Source organism: Oncorhynchus mykiss, chromosome 25, assembly GCF_057628025.1.
Source record: "Oncorhynchus mykiss isolate SJ-2025 chromosome 25, ASM5762802v1, whole genome shotgun sequence".
NCBI classification, from domain to species: Eukaryota; Metazoa; Chordata; class Actinopteri; order Salmoniformes; family Salmonidae; genus Oncorhynchus; species Oncorhynchus mykiss.
In genome coordinates, this window is record NC_143046.1 from 93,206,055 (window position 1) to 93,226,367 (window position 20,313).

General features: G+C 51.5%; 1 protein-coding gene across 1 annotated transcript in view; it reads left to right on the top strand.

The window, feature by feature from the left end:
• fgfr3 (fibroblast growth factor receptor 3) overlaps positions 1 to 20,313 on the top strand; it is a 238,107-nt gene that overhangs the window by 144,172 nt on the left and 73,622 nt on the right. Inside the window, 2 exon segments of the mRNA XM_090221491.1 lie at positions 9,444 to 9,567; positions 18,159 to 18,349. Of these exon segments, the coding sequence (XP_090077617.1) occupies positions 9,444 to 9,567; positions 18,159 to 18,349 (315 nt within the window).

Here is a 20,313-nt window from a genome sequence, read left to right on the forward strand (position 1 = left end):
AGGAGACATCCCACAGGGAGGAGGAGACAGCCTACAGGGAGGAGACAACCTACAGGGAGGAGACAGCCTACAGGGAGGAGACAGCCTACAGGGAGGAGGAGACATCCTACAGGGAGGAAGAGACATCCTACCAGGGAGGAGACATTCTACAGGGAGGAGACATCCTACAGCGAGGAGACATCCTACAGCGAGGAGACATCCTACAAGGAGGAGACATCCTACAGGGAGAAGGAGACATCCTACAGGGAGGAGGAGACATCCTACAGGGAGGAGACAGCCTACAGGGAGGAGGAGACATCTAACAGGGAGGAGGAGATATCCTACAGGGAGGAGGAGACATCCTACAGGGAGGAGACATCTAACAGGGAGGAGGAGATATCCCACAGGGAGGAGGAGACATCCTACAGGGAGGAGACATCCTACAGGGAGGAGACATCCTACAGGGAGGAGGAGACATCCTACAGGGAGGAGGAGACATCCTACAGGGAGGAGACATCCTACAGGGAGGAGACATCCTACAGGGAGAAGACAGCCTACAGGGAGGAGACATCCCACAGGGAGGAGACATCCCACAGGGAGGAGACAACCTACAGGGAGGAGACATCCTACAGGGAGGAGGAGACATCCTACAGTGAGGAGACATTCTACGGGGAGGAGGAGACATCCTATAGGGAGGAGGAGACATCCTACAGGGAGGAGACATCCTACAGGGAGTAGGAGACATCCTACAGGGAGGAGACATCCTACAGGGAGGAGACATCCTACAGGGAGGAGGAGACATTCTACAGGGAGGAGACAGCCTACGGGGAGGAGGAGACATCCTACAGGGAGGAGACAGCCTACAGGGAGGAGGAGACATCCTACAGGGAGGAGGAGACAACCTACAGGGAGGAGGAGACATCCTACAGGGAGGAGGTGACAGCCTACAGGGAGGAGACATCCTACAGGGAGGAGACAGCCTACAGGGAGGAGACATCCTACAGGGAGGAGGAGACATCCTACAGGGAGGAGACATCCTACAGGGGGGATGAGACATCCTACAGGGAGGAGGAGACATCCTACAGGGAGGAGGAGACAGCCTACAGGGAGGAGACATCCTACAGGGAGGAGACAGCCTACAGGGAGGAGACAGCCTACAGGGAGGAGACAGCCTACAGGGAGGAGACAACCTACAGGGAGGAGACAGCCTACAGGGAGGAGGAGACAGCCTACAGGGAGGAGGAGACAGCCTACAGGGAGGAGACATCCTACAGGGAGGAGACATCCTACAGGGAGGAGGTGACATCCTACAGGGAGGAGGTGACATCCTACAGGGAGGAGGATACATCCTACAGGGAGGAGGAGACATCCTACAGGGAGGAGACATCCTACAGGGAGTAGGAGACATCCTACAGGGAGGAGACATCCTACAGGGAGGAGACATCCTACAGGGAGGAGGAGACATTCTACAGGGAGGAGACAGCCTACGGGGAGGAGGAGACATCCTACAGGGAGGAGACAGCCTACAGGGAGGAGGAGACAGCCTACAGGGAGGAGGAGACATCCTACAGGGAGGAGGAGACATCCTACAGGGAAGAGGAGACAGCCTACAGGGAGGAGACATCCTACAGGGAGGAGGAGACATCCTACAGGGAGGAGGAGACATCCTACAGGGAGGAGACAGCCTACAGGGAGGAGACATCCTACAGGGAGGAGACAGCCTACAAAGAGGAGGAGACAGCCTACAGGGAGGAGACAGCCTACAGGGAGGAGACATCCTACAGGGAGGAGACAGCCTATCGACGGGACCACATCGACGGGACCACAGTGTAGAAGTTGAAAAGCTTCAAAGTTCCTCTGCGTGCACGTCACTGACAATATGAAAATGTCCACCCACACAGACAGTTTGGTGAAGAAGGCGCAACAGCGCCTCTTCAACCTCAGGAGGCTGAAGAAATGTCAGTCCTGGCCAGACATAAACTCCTATATACCTGGTAGAGAGCAGAGGTTGCTGTAGTCCTGGCCAGACATAAACTCCTATATACCTGGTAGAGAGCAGAGTTTCCTGTAGTCCTGGCAGACATAAACTCCTATATACCTGGTAGAGAGCAGAGTTTCCTGTAGTCCTGGCAGACATAAACTCCTATATACCTGGTAGAGAGCAGAGTTTCCTGTAGTCCTGGCCAGACATAAACTTCTCATTCCCATGCTATGCTGACCACTGTAGCCAGGTATGTAAAACTCTAAATCTCTCTGACTTCAGAGTAAAGCTGCTTAATCAGTTAATTCTCTGTGGAATCTGTATGTTGATTGGCTGAATGGATTAGGGAGGAGACATCCTACAGGGAGTAGGAGACATCCTACAGGGAGGAGACATCCTACAGGGAGGAGACATCCTACAGGGAGGAGGAGACATTCTACAGGGAGGAGACAGCCTACGGGGAGGAGGAGACATCCTACAGGGAGGAGACAGCCTACAGGGAGGAGGAGACATCCTACAGGGAGGAGGAGACATCCTACAGGGAAGACGAGACAGCCTACAGGGAGGAGACATCCTACAGGGAGGAGGAGACATCCTACAGGGAGGAGGAGACATCCTACAGGGAGGAGACAGCCTACAGGGAGGAGACATCCTACAGGGAGGAGACAGCCTACAGAGAGGAGGAGACAGCCTACAGGGAGGAGACAGCCTACAGGGAGGAGACAGCCTACAGGGAGGAGACAGCCTACAGGGAGGAGACAGCCTACAGGGAGGAGGAGACATCCTACAGGGAGGAGACAGCCTACAGGGAGGAGACAGCCTACAATGAGGAGGAGACAGCCTACAGGGAGGAGACATCCTACAGGGAGGAGACATCCTACAGGGAGGAGGTGACATCCTACAGGGAGGAGGATACATCCTACAGGGAGGAGGATACATCCTACAAGGAGGAGGATACATCCTACAGGGAGGAGGATACATCCTACAGGGAGGAGGAGACATCCTACAGGGAGGAGACATCCTACAGGGAGGAGACATCCTACAGGGAGGAGACAGCCTACAGGGAGGAGACAGCCTACAGGGAGGAGACAGCCTACAGGGAGGAGGAGACAGCCTACAGGGAGGAGGAGACAGCCTACAGGGAGGAGACATCCTACAGGGAGGAGACATCCTACAGGGAGGAGACATCCTACAGGGAGGAGGTGACATCCTACAGGGAGGAGGAGACATCCTACAGGGAGGAGACATCCTACAGGGAGGAGGAGACATCCTACAGGGAGGAGGAGACAGCCTACAGGGAGGAGACATCCTACAGGGAGGAGGATACATCCTACAGGGAGGAGGATACATCCTACAGGGAGGAGGAGACATCCTACAGGGAGGAGACATCCTACAGGGAGGAGACATCCTACAGGGAGGAGACAGCCTATCGACGGGACCACATCGACGGGACCACAGTGTAGAAGTTGAAAAGCTTCAAAGTTCCTCTGCGTGCACGTCACTGACAATATGAAAATGTCCACCCACACAGACAGTTTGGTGAAGAAGGCGCAACAGCGCCTCTTCAACCTCAGGAGGCTGAAGAAATGTCAGTCCTGGCCAGACATAAACTCCTATATACCTGGTAGAGAGCAGAGGTTGCTGTAGTCCTGGCCAGACATAAACTCCTATATACCTGGTAGAGAGCAGAGTTTCCTGTAGTCCTGGCAGACATAAACTCCTATATACCTGGTAGAGAGCAGAGTTTCCTGTAGTCCTGGCCAGACATAAACTTCTCATTCCCATGCTATGCTGACCACTGTAGCCAGGTATGTAAAACTCTAAATCTCTCTGACTTCAGAGTAAAGCTGCTTAATCAGTTAATTCTCTGTGGAATCTGTATGTTGATTGGCTGAATGGATTATAACGATGGGGACATTAATACTGCTCAGCCTCCTGGTTCACTAGGTTGCATCCTCACTTTGCACAAACCAGCTAAATGGACTGAAGTCTGAAGAGAGAATACAACTAAATGGCAAATTACAGCATTCAGGACATTGTAGTTGCTGATATTTCTGTTTTGCTGTTTTAGTCAGGGCTGTTTTAGTTAGGGCTGTTTTAGTTAGGGCTGTTTTAGTTAGAGCTGTTTTAGTCAGGGCTGTTTTAGTCAGGGATGTTTTAGTTAGGGCTGTTTTAGTTAGAGCTGTTTTAGTCAGGGCTGTTTTAGTCAGGGATGTTTTAGTTAGGGCTGTTTTAGTCAAGACTGTTTTAGTCAGGGCTGTTTTAGTCAGGGCTGTTTTAGTCAGGGATGTTTTAGTCAGGGATGTTTTAGTTAGGGCTGTTTTAGTTAGAGCTGTTTTAGTCAGGGTTGTTTTAGTTAGGGCTGTTTTAGTTAGGGCTGTTTTAGTTAGAGCTGTTTTAGTCAGGGCTGTTTTAGTCAGGGCTGTTTTAGTTAGGGCTGTTTTAGTTAGGGCTGTTTTAGTTAGAGCTGTTTTAGTCAGGGCTGTTTTAGTCAGGGATGTTTTAGTTAGGGCTGTTTTAGTTAGAGCTGTTTTAGTCAGGGCTGTTTTAGTTAGGGCTGTTTTAGTTAGGGCTGTTTTAGTTAGAGCTGTTTTAGTCAGGGCTGTTTTAGTCAGGGATGTTTTAGTTAGGGCTGTTTTAGTTAGGGCTGTTTTAGTTAGAGCTGTTTTAGTCAGGGCTGTTTTAGTCAGGGCTGTTTTAGTTAGGGCTGTTTTAGTTAGGGCTGTTTTAGTTAGAGCTGTTTTAGTCAGGGCTGTTTTAGTCAGGGATGTTTTAGTTAGGGCTGTTTTAGTTAGAGCTGTTTTAGTCAGGGCTGTTTTAGTCAGGGCTGTTTTAGTTAGGGCTGTTTTAGTCAGGGCTGTTATCGTCAGGGCTGTTTTAGTCAGGGCTGTTTAGTCAGGGCTGTTTAGTCGGCTGTTATCGTCAGGGCTGTTTTAGTCAGGGTTGTTTTAGTCAGGGCTGTTATCGTCAGGGCTGTTTTAGTCAGGGCTGTTTTAGTCAGGGCTGTTTTAGTTAGAGCTGTTTTAGTCAGGGCTGTTATAGTCAGGGTTGTTTTAGTCAGGGCTGTTTTAGTCAGGGCTGTTTTAGTCAGGGCTGTTTAGTCAGGGCTGTTTTAGTCAGGGCTGTTTTAGTCAGAGCTGTTTTAGCCAGGGCTGTTTTAGTCAGAGCTGTTATTGTCAGGGCTGTTTTAGTCAGGGCTGTTTTAGTCAGGGCTGTTTTAGTCAGGGCTGTTTTAGTTAGGGCTGTTTTAGTCAGGGCTGTTTTAGTCAGGGCTGTTTTAGTCAAGACTGTTTTAGTCAGGGCTGTTTTAGTCAGGGCTGTTTTAGTCAGGGCTGTTTTAGTTAGGGTTGTTTTAGTCAGGGCTGTTTTAGTCAGGGCTGTTTTAGTCAGGGTTGTTTTAGTCAGGGTTGTTTTAGTTAGGGTTGTTTTAGTCAGGGCTGTTTTATTCAGAGGTGTTTTAGTCAGGGTTGTTTTAGTCAGGGCTGTTATATTCAGGGTTGTTTTAGTCAGGGCTGTTACAGTCAGGGCTGTTTTAGTTAGGGCTGTTATAGTCAGGGCTGTTTTAGTCAGGGCTGTTTTAGTCAGGGTTGTTTTAGTCAGGGCTGTTTTAGTCAGGGCTGTTTTAGTCAGGGTTGTTTTAGTTAGGGCTGTTTTAGTCAGGGTGTTTTTAGTCAGGGCTGTTTTAGTTAGGGCTGTTTTAGTCAGGGTTGTTTTAGTCAGGGTTGTTTTAGTCAGGGCTGTTTTAGTTAGGGCTGTTTTAGTCAGGGCTGTTTTAGTCAGGGCTGTTTTAGAAAATCTGATGCGTATGTATTTAATACACGATGGTAAGTTATACAGAGAAAGGTTCTTCTGAGACTTTTACCCACTTCACACACAAACGCACACGCACACGCACACGCACAAATACAGCAGCATTACCACGGCACAAGGCTTCACACATCTACCTCATAAGAGGAGCCATTGACTGCAGTTTGACTCCTCACACACACAGTGGGTTGTTGGGGGGGGAGGAGGCAGGGCTGGCGGTGGGGCAGGGGCGAGGTAAGGGCGAGGCAGGGGGAGGAGGGGAGCTTGTTTGAGAGAAGAAGGGGGCTGAAGCAGAGAGGAGGGGAACCGGGGGCAGGAGAGGGGGTATGGGGCCAGAAGGGGTGGGGTGAGGGGGGCAGAAGATGGGGGGAGGGGGGGTGCAGGGGAGGGGCAGGGTATAAAAAACATTTGCCAGCCTGTACTGTGCCTGGGCTCTGTTACCATGCAACTGAGAAAAAACACTCTCCATAATATTTACACTGCAGCATTATTTTCCACCCGGGCCTCCAACAGAAAGAGAGACAGAAGAGCAGAAAGAGAGGAGCAGAAAGAGAGAGAGAGAGAGAGGAGCAGAAAGAGAGAGAGAGAGAGAAGAGCAGAAAGAGAGAGAGAGAGAGAGAGAGAGGGGGGGGGAGGAAAGATGAAGAGAGAGGGAGAGAGAGGGAGAGGAGCAGAAAGAGAGAGAGAGAGGAGCAGAAAGAGAGAGAGAGAGAGAGAAGAGCAGAAAGAGAGAAAGAGAGAAAGAGAGAGAGAGAGAGAGAGAGAGAGAGAGAGAGAGAGAGAAAAGAGCAGAAAGAGAGGGAGAGAGACAGAAGAGAGGGAGAGGAGATATGGAGAGCAAGAAGAGAGAGAGAGCATTCTTCTCCACAATTACAGAACTATAAATGACTGACTGGCGAAGTGATCTATCTCTCTAGTGTTACCCAGTCTACAGTAGGGCTTAAGCGGTTCTACTCAGAGTAGGGTTTAAACGGTTCTACCCAGAGTAGGGCTTAAACGGTTCTACCCAGAGTAGGGTTTAAACGGTTCTACCCAGAGTGGGGTTTAAACGGTTCTACCCAGAGTGGGGTTTAAACGGTTCTACCCAGAGTAGGGTTTAAACGGTTCTACCCAGAGTGGGGCTTAAACGGTTCTACCCAGAGTGGGGTTTAAATGGTTCTACCCAGAGTGGGGTTTAAACAGTTCTACCCAGAGTAGGGCTTAAACGGTTCTACCCAGAGTGGGGTTTAAACGGTTCTACCCAGAGTAGGGTTTAAAAGGTTCTACCCAGAGTGGGGTTTAAACGGTTCTACCCAGAGTGGGGTTTAAACGGTTCTACCCAGAGTGGGGTTTAAACGGTTCTACCCAGAGTAGGGTTTAAACGGTTCTACCCAGAGTAGGGTTTAAAAGGTTCTACCCAGAGTGGGGTTTAAACGGTTCTACCCAGAGTAGGGCTTAAACGGTTCTACCCAGAGTGGGGTTTAAACGGTTCTACCCAGAGTAGGGTTTAAAAGGTTCTACCCAGAGTGGGGTTTAAACGGTTCTACCCAGAGTGGGGTTTAAACGGTTATACCCAGAGTGGGGTTTAAACGGTTCTACCCAGAGTAGGGTTTAAACGGTTCTACCCAGAGTGGGGCTTAAACGGTTCTACCCAGAGTAGGGTTTAAACGGTTCTACCCAGAGTAGGGTTTAAACGGTTCTACCCAGAGTGAGGTTTAAACTGTTCTACCCAGAGTGGGGTTTAAACGGTTCTACCCAGAGTAGGGTTTAAACGGTTCTACCCAGAGTGAGGTTTAAACGGTTCTACCCAGAGTGGGGTTTAAACGGGGTAGGGATTAACTCTCTCTGCATAAGGTTCCATCGCAGCGAGGTAATGTGAAGCGTTCCATCCTGTGACATCACTCACTCTCTTAGTCACTATGACCTTCTAGCTGAGTTCATGTCAGGGTTACTACACTGTAGTAACAGTACTACACAGGGACAGTTTATAATGTACACTGGGTTATATATTATCATCATGTTTCCACTGAGCTGTCAAATCATCTCTGCCTTCAATACACCAGTCATAACAATACACTACCTCTCTTTATTTCTCTCTCTCTATTCTATATTTCTCTCCTCTTCACAATAAGCAGCGAAGTTTAGCCCCTCTGGCTGTTTCTGTCTAGTTTTAATATTCTCAAATACCAGACTTCTGTCTCTGTCTCTCTCCTGTCTCTGTCTCTCCTGTCTCTATCTCTCTCCTGTCTCTATCCTGTCTCTGTCTCTCTCCTGTCCCTCTCCTGTCTCTGTCTCTCTCCTGTCTCTGTCCCTCTCCTGTCCCTCTCCTGTCTCGCTCCTGTCTCTCTTTTATCTCTGTCTCTCTCCTGTCTCTCTCCTGTCTCTGTCGCTCTCCTGTCTCTCTCCTGTCTCTCTTTTATCTCTGTCTCTCTCCTGTCCCTCTCCTGTCTCTCTCCTGTCTCTCTCCTGTCTCTCTTTTATCTCTGTCTCTCTCCTGTCCCTCTCCTGTCTCTCTCCTGTCTCTCTCCTGTCTCTCTCCTGTCTCTGTCTCTCTCCTGTCCCTCTCCTGTCTCTCTCTTGTCTCCCCTGTCTTTGTCTCTCTATTGTTCATCTCTTGTCTTTGCCATGTTAGCCAATCCTCTTTTTCACCTTTTTGTTTTTCATCCACAGTCTTATGTTGAACCCCCATGCTAACCATGCCTCACCCCCTTCCCTGTCTACCTCTCCCCCTCTTCCTCACCCCCTTCACTCTCCCCCTCACCCCTATTCCTCACCCACTTCCCTGTCTAACTCTCCCCCCTCTTCCTCACCCCCTTCTCTCTCCCCTCACCCTGCTTATACACCCTTCCCTGTCTACCTCTCCCCCTCTTCCTCACACCCTTTCCTGTCTGCCCCTCCCCGTCTTCCTCACACCCTTCCCTGTCTGCCTCTCCCCCCTCTTCCTCACACCCTCCCCTGTCTGCTGCCTCTCCCCTCTTCCAAACCCCTTCCCTCACCCCCTCTTTACCTCCCATCCCTCTCTTCGCCCTCCCTGCCTTACCCCTCTCTCCTCCCTCCCTGCCTTACCCCCTCTCTCCTCCCTCTCTGCCTTACCCCCTCTCTCCTCCCTCACTGCCTTACCCCCTCTCTGCCTTACCCCCTCTCTGCTTCTCCCTCTCTACTCCCTCCCTGCCCTACCCCCTCTCCCCTCCCTCCCTGCCTTACCCCCTCTCTCCTCCCTCCCTGCCTTACCCCCTCTCTCCTCCCTCCCTGCCTTACCCCCTCTCTCCTCCCTCCCTGCCTTACCCCCTCTCTCCTCCCTCCCTGCCTTACCCCCTCTCTCCTCCCTCCCTGCCTTACCCCCTCTCTGCTTCTCCTTCTCTCCTCCCTCCCTGCCTTACCCCTCTCTGCTTCTCCCTCGCTCCTCCCTCCCTGCCTTACCCCCTCTCTTCTTCTCCCTCTCTCCTCCCTCCCTGACTTAGCCCCTCTCTGCTTCTCCCTCTCTCCTCCCTCCCTGCCTTACCCCCTCTCTCCTCCCTCCCTGCCTTACCCCCTCTCTCCTCCCTCCCTGCCTTACCCCCTCTCTCTTCCCTCCCTGCCTTACCTCCTCTCTGCTTCTCCCTCTCGCCTCCCTCCCTGCCTTACCCCCTTTCTGCTTCTCCTTCTCTCCTCCCTCCCTGCCTTACCCCCTCTCTGCTTCTCCCTCTCTCCCCCTCAGCTAAGGCACCAGCAGTGGAGTCTGGTGATGGAGAGTGCTGTCCCTTCAGACCGTGGGAACTACACCTGTGTTGTACAGAACAAGTACGGCACCATCACCCACAGCTACCAGCTAGACGTGCTAGGTAAGACACCACCACAGCTAGACGTGCTAGGTAAGACACCACCACAAATAGACATGCTAGGTAAGACATCACCACAGCTAGACTTGCCAGGTAAGACACCACCACAGCTAGACTTGCCAGGTAAGACACCACCACAGCTAGACGTGCTAGGTAAGACATCACCACAGCTAGACGTGCTAGGTAAGACACCACCACAGCTACCAGCTAGACGTGCTAGGTAAGACACCACCACAGCAAGACGTGCTAGGTAAGACACCACCACAGCTAGACGTGCTAGGTAAGACACAGCCACAGCTAGACGTGCTAGGTAAGACACCACCACAGCTAGATGTGCTAGGTAAGACACCACCACAGCTACCAGCTAGACGTGCTAGGTAAGACACCACCACAGCTACCAGCTAGACGTGCTAGCTAAGACACCACCACAGCTAGACATGCTAGGTAAGACAGCACCACAGCTACCAGCTAGACGTGCTAGGTAAGACACCACCACAGCTAGACATGCCAGGTAAGACACCACCAAAGCTAGACGTGCTAGGTAAGACACCACCACAGCTAGACATGCTAGGTAAGACACCACTACAGCTAGACGTGCTAGGTAAGACACCACCACAGCTAGACTTGCTAGGTAAGACACCGCCACAGCAACAAGCTAGACGTGCCAATTAAGACACCACCACAGCTACCAGCTAGACATGCTAGGTAAGACACCACCACAGCTGGACGTGCTAGGTAAGACACCACCACAGCTACAAGCTAGACGTGCTAGGTAATACACCACCACAGCTACCAGCTAGACGTGCTAGGTCAGACACCACCACAGCTACCAGCTAGACATGCTAGGTAAGACACCACCACAGCTAGACGTGCTAGTTAAGACACCACAGCTAGACGTGCTAGGTAAGACACCACCACAGCTACCAGCTAGACGTACTAGGTAAGACACCACCACAGCTGGACGTGCTAGGTAAGACACCACCACAGCTACAAGCTAGACGTGCTAGGTAATACACCACCACAGCTACCAGCTAGACGTGCTAGGTCAGACACCACCACAGCTTCCAGCTAGACGTACTAGGTAAGACACCACCACAGCTAGACGTGCTAGGTAAGACACCACAGCTAGACGTGCTAGGTAAGACACCACCACAGCTACCAGCTAGACGTACTAGGTAAGACACCACCACAGCTAGACGTGCTAGGTAAGACACCACCACAGCTAGACGTGCTAGTTAAGACACCACAGCTAGACGTGCTAGGTAAGACACCACCACAGCTTCCAGCTAGACGTGCTAGGTAAGACACCACCACAGCTAGACGTGCTAGTTAAGACACCACAGCTAGACGTGCTAGGTAAGACACCACCACAGCTACCAGCTAGACGTGCTTGGTAAGACACCACCACAGCTAGACGTGCTAGGTAAGACACCACCACAGCTAGACGTGCTAGTTAAGACACCACAGCTAGACGTGCTAGGTAAGACACCACCACAGCTACCAGCTAGACATGCTAGGTAAGACACCACCACAGCTAGACGTGCTAGATAAGACACCACCACAGCTACCAGCTAGACATGCTAAGTAAGACACCACCACAGCTAGACGTGCTAGGTAAGACACCACCACAGCTAGAGGTGTTAGGAAAGACACAGCCACAGCTAGACGTGCTAGGTAAGACACCACCACAGCTACCACCTAGACGTGCTAGGTAAGACACCACCACAGCTAGACGTGCTAGGTAATACACCACCACAGCTAGACGTGCTAGGTAAGACACCACCACAGCTAGACATGCTAGGTAAGACACCACCACAGCTAGACGTGCTAGGTAAGAAACCACCACAGCTAGAAGTGCTAGGTAAGACACCACCACAGCTACAAGCTAGACGTGCCAATTAAGACACCACCACAGCTACCAGCTAGACGTGCTAGGTAAGACACCACCACAGCTAGACGTGCTAGGTAAGACACCACCACAGCTGGACGTGCCAGGTAAGACACCACCACAGCTACCAGCTAGACGTGCTAGGTAAGACACCACCACAGCTACCAGCTAGACGTGCTAGGTCAGACACCACCACAGTTACCAGCTAGACATGCTAGGTAAGACACCACCACAGCTTCCAGCTAGACGTGCTAGGTAAGACACCACCACAGCTAGACATGCTAGTTAAGACACCACAGCTAGACGTGCTAGGTAAGACACCACCACAGCTACCAGCTAGACGTGCTAGGTAAGACACAGCCACAGCTAGACGTGCTAGGTAAGACACCACCACAGCTAGACGTGCTAGGTAAGACACCACCACAGCTACCAGCTAGACATGGTAGGTAAGACACCTCCACAGCTAGACGTGCTAGATAAGACACCACCACAGCTACCAGCTAGACGTGCTAGGTAAGACACCACCACAGCTCGACGTGCTAGGTAAGACACCACCACAGCTAGACTTGCTAGGTAAGACACCACCACAGCTAGACGTCCTAGGTAAGACACCACCACAGCTACCAGCTAGACTTCCTAGGTAAGACACCACCACAGCTACCAGCTAGACGTGCTAGGTAAGACATCACCACAGCTAGACGTGCTAGGTAAGACACCACCACAGCTAGACATGCTAGGTAAGACACCACCACAGCTAGACGTGCTAGGTAAGACACCACCACAGCTCGGCGTGCTAGGTAAGACACCACCACAGCTACCAGATAGACATGCTAAGTAAGACACCACCACAGCAAGACGTGCTAGATAAGACACCACCACAGCTACCAGCTAGACGTGCTAGGTAAGACACCACCACAGCTAGACATGCTAGGTAAGACACCACCACAGCTAGACGTGCTAGGTAAGACACCACCACAGCTAGACATGCTAGGTAAGACACCACCACAGCTAGACATGCTAGGTAAGACACCACCACAGCTAGAAGTGCTAGGTAAGACACCAGCACAGCTACAAGCTAGACGTGCCAATTAAGACACCACCACAGCTACCGGCTAGACCTGCTAGGTAAGACATCACCACAGCTAGACGTGCTAGGTAAGACATCACCACAGCTAGAAGTGCTAGGTAAGACACCACCACAGCTACCAGCTAGACGTGCTAGGTAAGACATCACAACAGCTAGACGTGCTAGGTAAGACTCCACCACAGCTAGACATGCTAGGTAAGACACCACCACAGCTAGACCTGCTTAGGTAAGACACCACCACAGCTAGACGTGCTAGGTAAGACTCCACAACAGCTAGAGGTACAAGGTAAGACACCACCACAGCTAGACCTGCTAGGTAAGAAAGACTCCACCACAGCTAGACGTGCTAGGTAAGACACCACCACAGCTAGACATGCTTGGTAAGACACCACCACAGCTAGACATGCTAGGTAAGACACCACCACAGCTAGACCTGCTAGGTAAGACACCACAGCTAGACGTGCTAGGTAAGACACCACCACAGCTACCAGCTAGACATGCTAGGTAAGACACCACCACAGCTAGACGTGCTAGATAAGACACCACCACAGCTACCAGCTAGACATGCTAAGTAAGACACCACCACAGCTAGACGTGCTAGGTAAGACACCACCACAGCTAGAGGTGTTAGGAAAGACACAGCCACAGCTAGACGTGCTAGGTAAGACACCACCACAGCTACCACCTAGACGTGCTAGGTAAGACACCACCACAGCTAGACGTGCTAGGTAATACACCACCACAGCTAGACGTGCTAGGTAAGACACCACCACAGCTAGACATGCTAGGTAAGACACCACCACAGCTAGACGTGCTAGGTAAGAAACCACCACAGCTAGAAGTGCTAGGTAAGACACCACCACAGCTACAAGCTAGACGTGCCAATTAAGACACCACCACAGCTACCAGCTAGACGTGCTAGGTAAGACACCACCACAGCTAGACGTGCTAGGTAAGACACCACCACAGCTGGACGTGCCAGGTAAGACACCACCACAGCTACCAGCTAGACGTGCTAGGTAAGACACCACCACAGCTACCAGCTAGACGTGCTAGGTCAGACACCACCACAGTTACCAGCTAGACATGCTAGGTAAGACACCACCACAGCTTCCAGCTAGACGTGCTAGGTAAGACACCACCACAGCTAGACATGCTAGTTAAGACACCACAGCTAGACGTGCTAGGTAAGACACCACCACAGCTACCAGCTAGACGTGCTAGGTAAGACACAGCCACAGCTAGACGTGCTAGGTAAGACACCACCACAGCTAGACGTGCTAGGTAAGACACCACCACAGCTACCAGCTAGACATGGTAGGTAAGACACCTCCACAGCTAGACGTGCTAGATAAGACACCACCACAGCTACCAGCTAGACGTGCTAGGTAAGACACCACCACAGCTCGACGTGCTAGGTAAGACACCACCACAGCTAGACTTGCTAGGTAAGACACCACCACAGCTAGACGTCCTAGGTAAGACACCACCACAGCTACCAGCTAGACTTCCTAGGTAAGACACCACCACAGCTACCAGCTAGACGTGCTAGGTAAGACATCACCACAGCTAGACGTGCTAGGTAAGACACCACCACAGCTAGACATGCTAGGTAAGACACCACCACAGCTAGACGTGCTAGGTAAGACACCACCACAGCTCGGCGTGCTAGGTAAGACACCACCACAGCTACCAGATAGACATGCTAAGTAAGACACCACCACAGCAAGACGTGCTAGATAAGACACCACCACAGCTACCAGCTAGACGTGCTAGGTAAGACACCACCACAGCTAGACATGCTAGGTAAGACACCACCACAGCTAGACGTGCTAGGTAAGACACCACCACAGCTAGACATGCTAGGTAAGACACCACCACAGCTAGACATGCTAGGTAAGACACCACCACAGCTAGAAGTGCTAGGTAAGACACCAGCACAGCTACAAGCTAGACGTGCCAATTAAGACACCACCACAGCTACCGGCTAGACCTGCTAGGTAAGACATCACCACAGCTAGACGTGCTAGGTAAGACATCACCACAGCTAGAAGTGCTAGGTAAGACACCACCACAGCTACCAGCTAGACGTGCTAGGTAAGACATCACAACAGCTAGACGTGCTAGGTAAGACTCCACCACAGCTAGACATGCTAGGTAAGACACCACCACAGCTAGACCTGCTTAGGTAAGACACCACCACAGCTAGACGTGCTAGGTAAGACTCCACAACAGCTAGAGGTACAAGGTAAGACACCACCACAGCTAGACCTGCTAGGTAAGAAAGACTCCACCACAGCTAGACGTGCTAGGTAAGACACCACCACAGCTAGACATGCTTGGTAAGACACCACCACAGCTAGACATGCTAGGTAAGACACCACCACAGCTAGACCTGCTAGGTAAGACACCACCACAGCTACCAGCTAGACGTGCTAGGTAAGACACCACCACAGCTACCAGCTAGACGTGCTAGGTAAGACACCACCACAGCTTCCAGCTAGACATGCTAGGTAAAACACCACCACAGCTAGACCTGCTAGGTAAGACACCACCACAGCTAGACGTGCTAGGTAAGACACCACCACAGCTACCAGCTAGACATGCTAGATAAGACACCACCACAGCTTCCAGCTAGACATGCTAGGTAAGACACCACCACAGCTAGACGTGCTAGTTAAAACACCACAGCTAGACGTGCTAGGTAAGACACCACCACAGCTACCAGCTAGACTTCCTAGGTAAGACACCACCACAGCTACCAGCTAGACGTGCTAGGTAAGACATCACCACAGCTAGACGTGCTAGGTAAGACACCACCACAGCTAGACATGCTAGGTAAGACACCACCACAGCTAGACATGCTAGGTAAGACACCACCACAGCTAGACGTGCTAGGTAAGACACCACCACAGCTCGGCGTGCTAGGTAAGACACCACCACAGCTACCAGATAGACATGCTAAGTAAGACACCACCACAGCAAGACGTGCTAGATAAGACACCACCACAGCTACCAGCTAGACGTGCTAGGTAAGACACCACCACAGCTAGACATGCTAGGTAAGACACCACCACAGCTAGACGTGCTAGGTAAGACACCACCACAGCTAGACATGCTAGGTAAGACACCACCACAGCTAGACATGCTAGGTAAGACACCACCACAGCTAGAAGTGCTAGGTAAGACACCAGCACAGCTACAAGCTAGACGTGCCAATTAAGACACCACCACAGCTACCGGCTAGACCTGCTAGGTAAGACATCACCACAGCTAGACATGCTAGGTAAGACATCACCACAGCTAGAAGTGCTAGGTAAGACACCACCACAGCTAGACGTGCTTAGGTAAGACACCACCACAGCTAGACATGCTTGGTAAGACACCACCACAGCTAGACATGCTAGGTAAGACACCACCACAGCTAGACCTGCTAGGTAAGACACCACCACAGCTACCAGCTAGACGTGCTAGGTAAGACACCACCACAGCTACCAGCTAGACGTGCTAGGTAAGACACCACCACAGCTTCCAGCTAGACATGCTAGGTAAAACACCACCACAGCTAGACCTGCTAGGTAAGACACCACCACAGCTAGACGTGTTAGGTAAGACACCACCACAGCTACCAGCTAGACATGCTAGGTAAGACACCACCACAGCTTCCAGCTAGACATGCTAGGTAAGACACCACCACAGCTAGACGTGCTAGTTAAAACACCACAGCTAGACGTGCTAGGTAAGACACCACCACAGCTACCAGCTAGACGTGCTAGATAAGACACAGCCACAGCTAGACGTGCTAGGTAAGACACCACCACAGCTAGACGTGCTAGGTAAGACACCACCACAGCTACCAGCTAGACGTGCTAGGTAAGACACCACCACAGCTACCAGCTAGACATGCTAGGTAAGACACCTCAACAGCTAGACGTGCTAGATAAGACACCACCACAGCTACCAGCTAGACGTGCTAGGTAAGACACCACCACAGCTAGACGTGCTAGGTAAGACACCACCACAGCTAGACTTGCTAGGTAAGACACCACCACAGCTAGACGTCCTAGGTAAGACACCACCACAGCTACCAGCTAGACTTCCTAGGTAAGACACCACCACAGCTACCAGCTAGACGTGCTAGGTAAGACATCACCACAGCTAGACGTGCTAGGTAAGACACCACCACAGCTAGACATGCTAGGTAAGACACCACCACAGCTAGACGTGCTAGGTAAGACACCACCACAGCTAGATGTGCTAGGTAAGACTCCACCACAGCTAGACTTGCCAGGTAAGACACCACCACAGCTCGGCGTGCTAGGTAAGACACCACCACAGCTACCAGATAGACATGCTAAGTATGACACCACCACAGCAAGACGTGCTAGATAAGTCACCACCACAGCTACCAGCTAGACGTGCTAGGTAAGACACCACCACAGCTAGACATGCTAGGTAAGACACAGCCACAGCTAGACCTGCTAGGTAAGACACCACCACAGCTAGACGTGCTAGGTAAGACACCACCACAGCTAGACATGCTAGGTAAGACACCACCACAGCTAGACGTGCTAGGTAAGACACCACCACAGCTAGACGTGCTAGGTAAGACACCACCACAGCTACCAGCTAGACGTGCTAGGTAAGACACCACCACAGCTAGACCTGCTAGGTAAGACACCACCACAGCTAGACGTGCTAGGTAAGACTCCACCACAGCTAGACCTGCTAGGTAAGACACCACCACAGCTAGACATGCTTGGTAAGACACCACCACAGCTAGACATGCTAGGTAAGACACCACCACAGCTACCAGCTAGACGTGCTAGGTAAGACACCACCACAGCTAGACCTGCTAGGTAAGTCACCACCACAGCTAGACGTCCTAGGTAAGACACCACCACAGCTAGACGTGCTAGGTAAGACACCACCACAGCTAGACGTGCTAGGTAAGACACCACCACAGCTAGACGTGCTAGGTAAGACACCACCACAGCTACCAGCTAGACTTCCTAGGTAAGACACCACCACAGCTAGACGTGCTAGGTAAGACATCACCACAGCTAGACGTGCTAGGTAAGACACCACCACAGCTACCAGCTAGACATGCTAGGTAAGACACCACCACAGCTAGACGTGCTAAGTAAGACACCACCACAGCTAGACGTGCTAGGTAAGACACCACCATAGCTAGACGTCCTAGGTAAGACACCACCACAGCTATCAGCTAGATGTGCTAGGTCAGACACCACCACAGCTACCAGCTAGACATGCTTAGGTAAGACACCACCACAGCTTCCAGCTAGACGTGCTAGGTAAGACACCACCACAGCTAGACGTGCTAGGTAAGACACCACCACAGCTACCAGCTAGACGTGCTAGGTAAGACACCACCACAGCTACCAGCTAGACGTGCTAGGTAAGACACCACCACAGCTACCAGCTAGACTTGCAAGGTAAGATGCTCCAACAAGATGTCATAATTTGGGAACTGATAGATTAATTGACTTCAGTTCATATTGTCACATGGTATCAAAGTCATCAGAATCCATACTACACCTGTGTGTTTGTGTTCTGCTGACAAACCTCCTGCCCCTCTCACTTCTCTGGCCCATTCAGAGCGCTCCCCTCACAGGCCCATCCTCCAGGCAGGTCTTCCAGCCAATCAGACAGTGGTATTGGGCAGTAATGTGGAGTTCCACTGTAAGGTGTACAGCGATGCCCAGCCTCACATCCAGTGGCTGAAGCACATTGAGGTGAACGGATCCCGGTATGGTCCCGACGGTGTCCCATACGTCAACATACTCAAGGTGGGTGGGACTTAACGGTCTGCTGAATCAATCACACCTGACTTCTTGTCAGCTAGAGCAAATCAGATCTGACTTCCTGTCTACTTGGTCAATCAGACCTGACATCCAGATTGACTTGGACCAATAAGAAGAGACACTAGATTAAACTCTAGTATTACTCTTGTCTGTAGTAGCTGTGAGGCAAGAAGGGATACATTGAGTTGACCTCTAACCTTCTTCATACAAGGTTAGGATGAGGTCATGGGGAGAGTAGTTTTAGTTTGGTGTTCAGTTGATAGTGTGATGTTTCTTTAAAGGATTATAGAGACTGGTCTCTCTCCTTAGTCTTCTAGTTTGTTTAGCATGTATAGTTCTGTAACAGAGCAGTAGTCTGGTGATCTAGAAGAGAGCATGCAGGATTCCTCTCAGGGGACAACACCCTTCCTTCCCACCAGAGTGTTTTAAAAACAGATTTTATTTGAACTCAGAGAAAGAGACTCCCAGAGAAATAAAGAATTTGGCTTTCCCATTTTGGCACCGAGGGAATAAAACAATCATCTGGTTTGGACTAAAGTTAACTAGTGTGGTGGCGGCAGGGAGGCAGGGAGAGACGGCTGTTAACCACCCAGACTCTGATGTGCTGTGTCGCCTCGTCTGAGAGAGGGAGGAGGAGGAGAGGAGGAGGAGAGAGGGAAGGAGGGAAGAGGCACTCGAAAAAGCCACCATGGAAAAACTGAGCGGAAGAACAAGGGGAAGGGCAGAGTCAGCAGAGAGAGAGAGAGAGCGAGAGAGAGAGAGAGAGAGAAGTAGGAGAGCTGAGAGAGAGAGAGAGAGGGGGAGAAGTGGGAGAGCTGAAAGAGAGAGAAAGAGACAGTGACAGAGACAGAGTGAAAGACAGAGAGAGAGAGAGGACAGAGAGAAAGACAGAAGTAGGAGGTGAGCAAGAGAGAAAGAGAGAGAGAGAGAGAGAGGACAGAGAGAGAAAGAGAGAGAGAAGGAGAGCTGATAGTGAGAGAGAAAGAGAGAAAGAGTGAGAGAATTAGAAGTGTGAGAGAGAGAGAGAGAGAGAGAGAGAGAGAGAGAGAGAGGGGGGGGGGGGGACAGAGAGAGGGGGGACAGAGAAAGAGGGGACAAAGAAAGAGACAGAGAGAGAGAGAGGGGGGCAGAGAGAGAGGGGGCAGAGAAAGAGTGAGAGGACAGAGAGCGCCTCGGCTACCCAGACCACGGCTCCACACTATTTTCATCTCCACATAATTGAAGCAGTCTGGGACTGGCCCCACCACAGGCTGTAGAGTTGATCTGGGACTGGCCCCTCCACAGTCTGTAGAGTTGATCTGGGACTGGCCCCACCACAGTCTGTAGAGTTGATCTGGGACTGGCCCCACCACAGTCTGTAGAGTTGATCTGGGACTGGCCCCACCACAGGCTGTAGAGTTGATCTGAGACTGGCCCCTCCACAGTCTGTAGAGTTGATCTGTGACTGGCCCCACCACAGTCTGTAGAGTTGATCTGGGACTGGCCCCACCACAGTCTGTAGAGTTGATCTGAGACTGGCCCCACCACAGGCTGTAGAGTTGATCTGGGACTGGCCCCACCACAGTCTGTAGAGTTGATCTGGGACTGGCCCCACCACAGTCTGTAGAGTTGATCTGGGACTGGCCCCACCACAGTCTGTAGAGTTGATCTGGGACTGGCCCCACCACAGTCTGTAGAGTTGATCTGAGACTGGCCCCACCACAGGCTGTAGAGTTGATCTGGGACTGGCCCCACCACAGGCTGTAGAGTTGATCTGGGACTGGTCCCTCCACAGTCTGTAGAGTTGATCTGGGACTGGCCCCACCACAGGCTGTAGAGTTGATCTGGGACTGGCCCCACCACAGTCTGTAGAGTTGATCTGAGACTGGCCCCACCACAGGCTGTAGAGTTGATCTGGGACTGGCCCCACCACAGTCTGTAGAGTTGATCTGGGACTGGCCCCACCACAG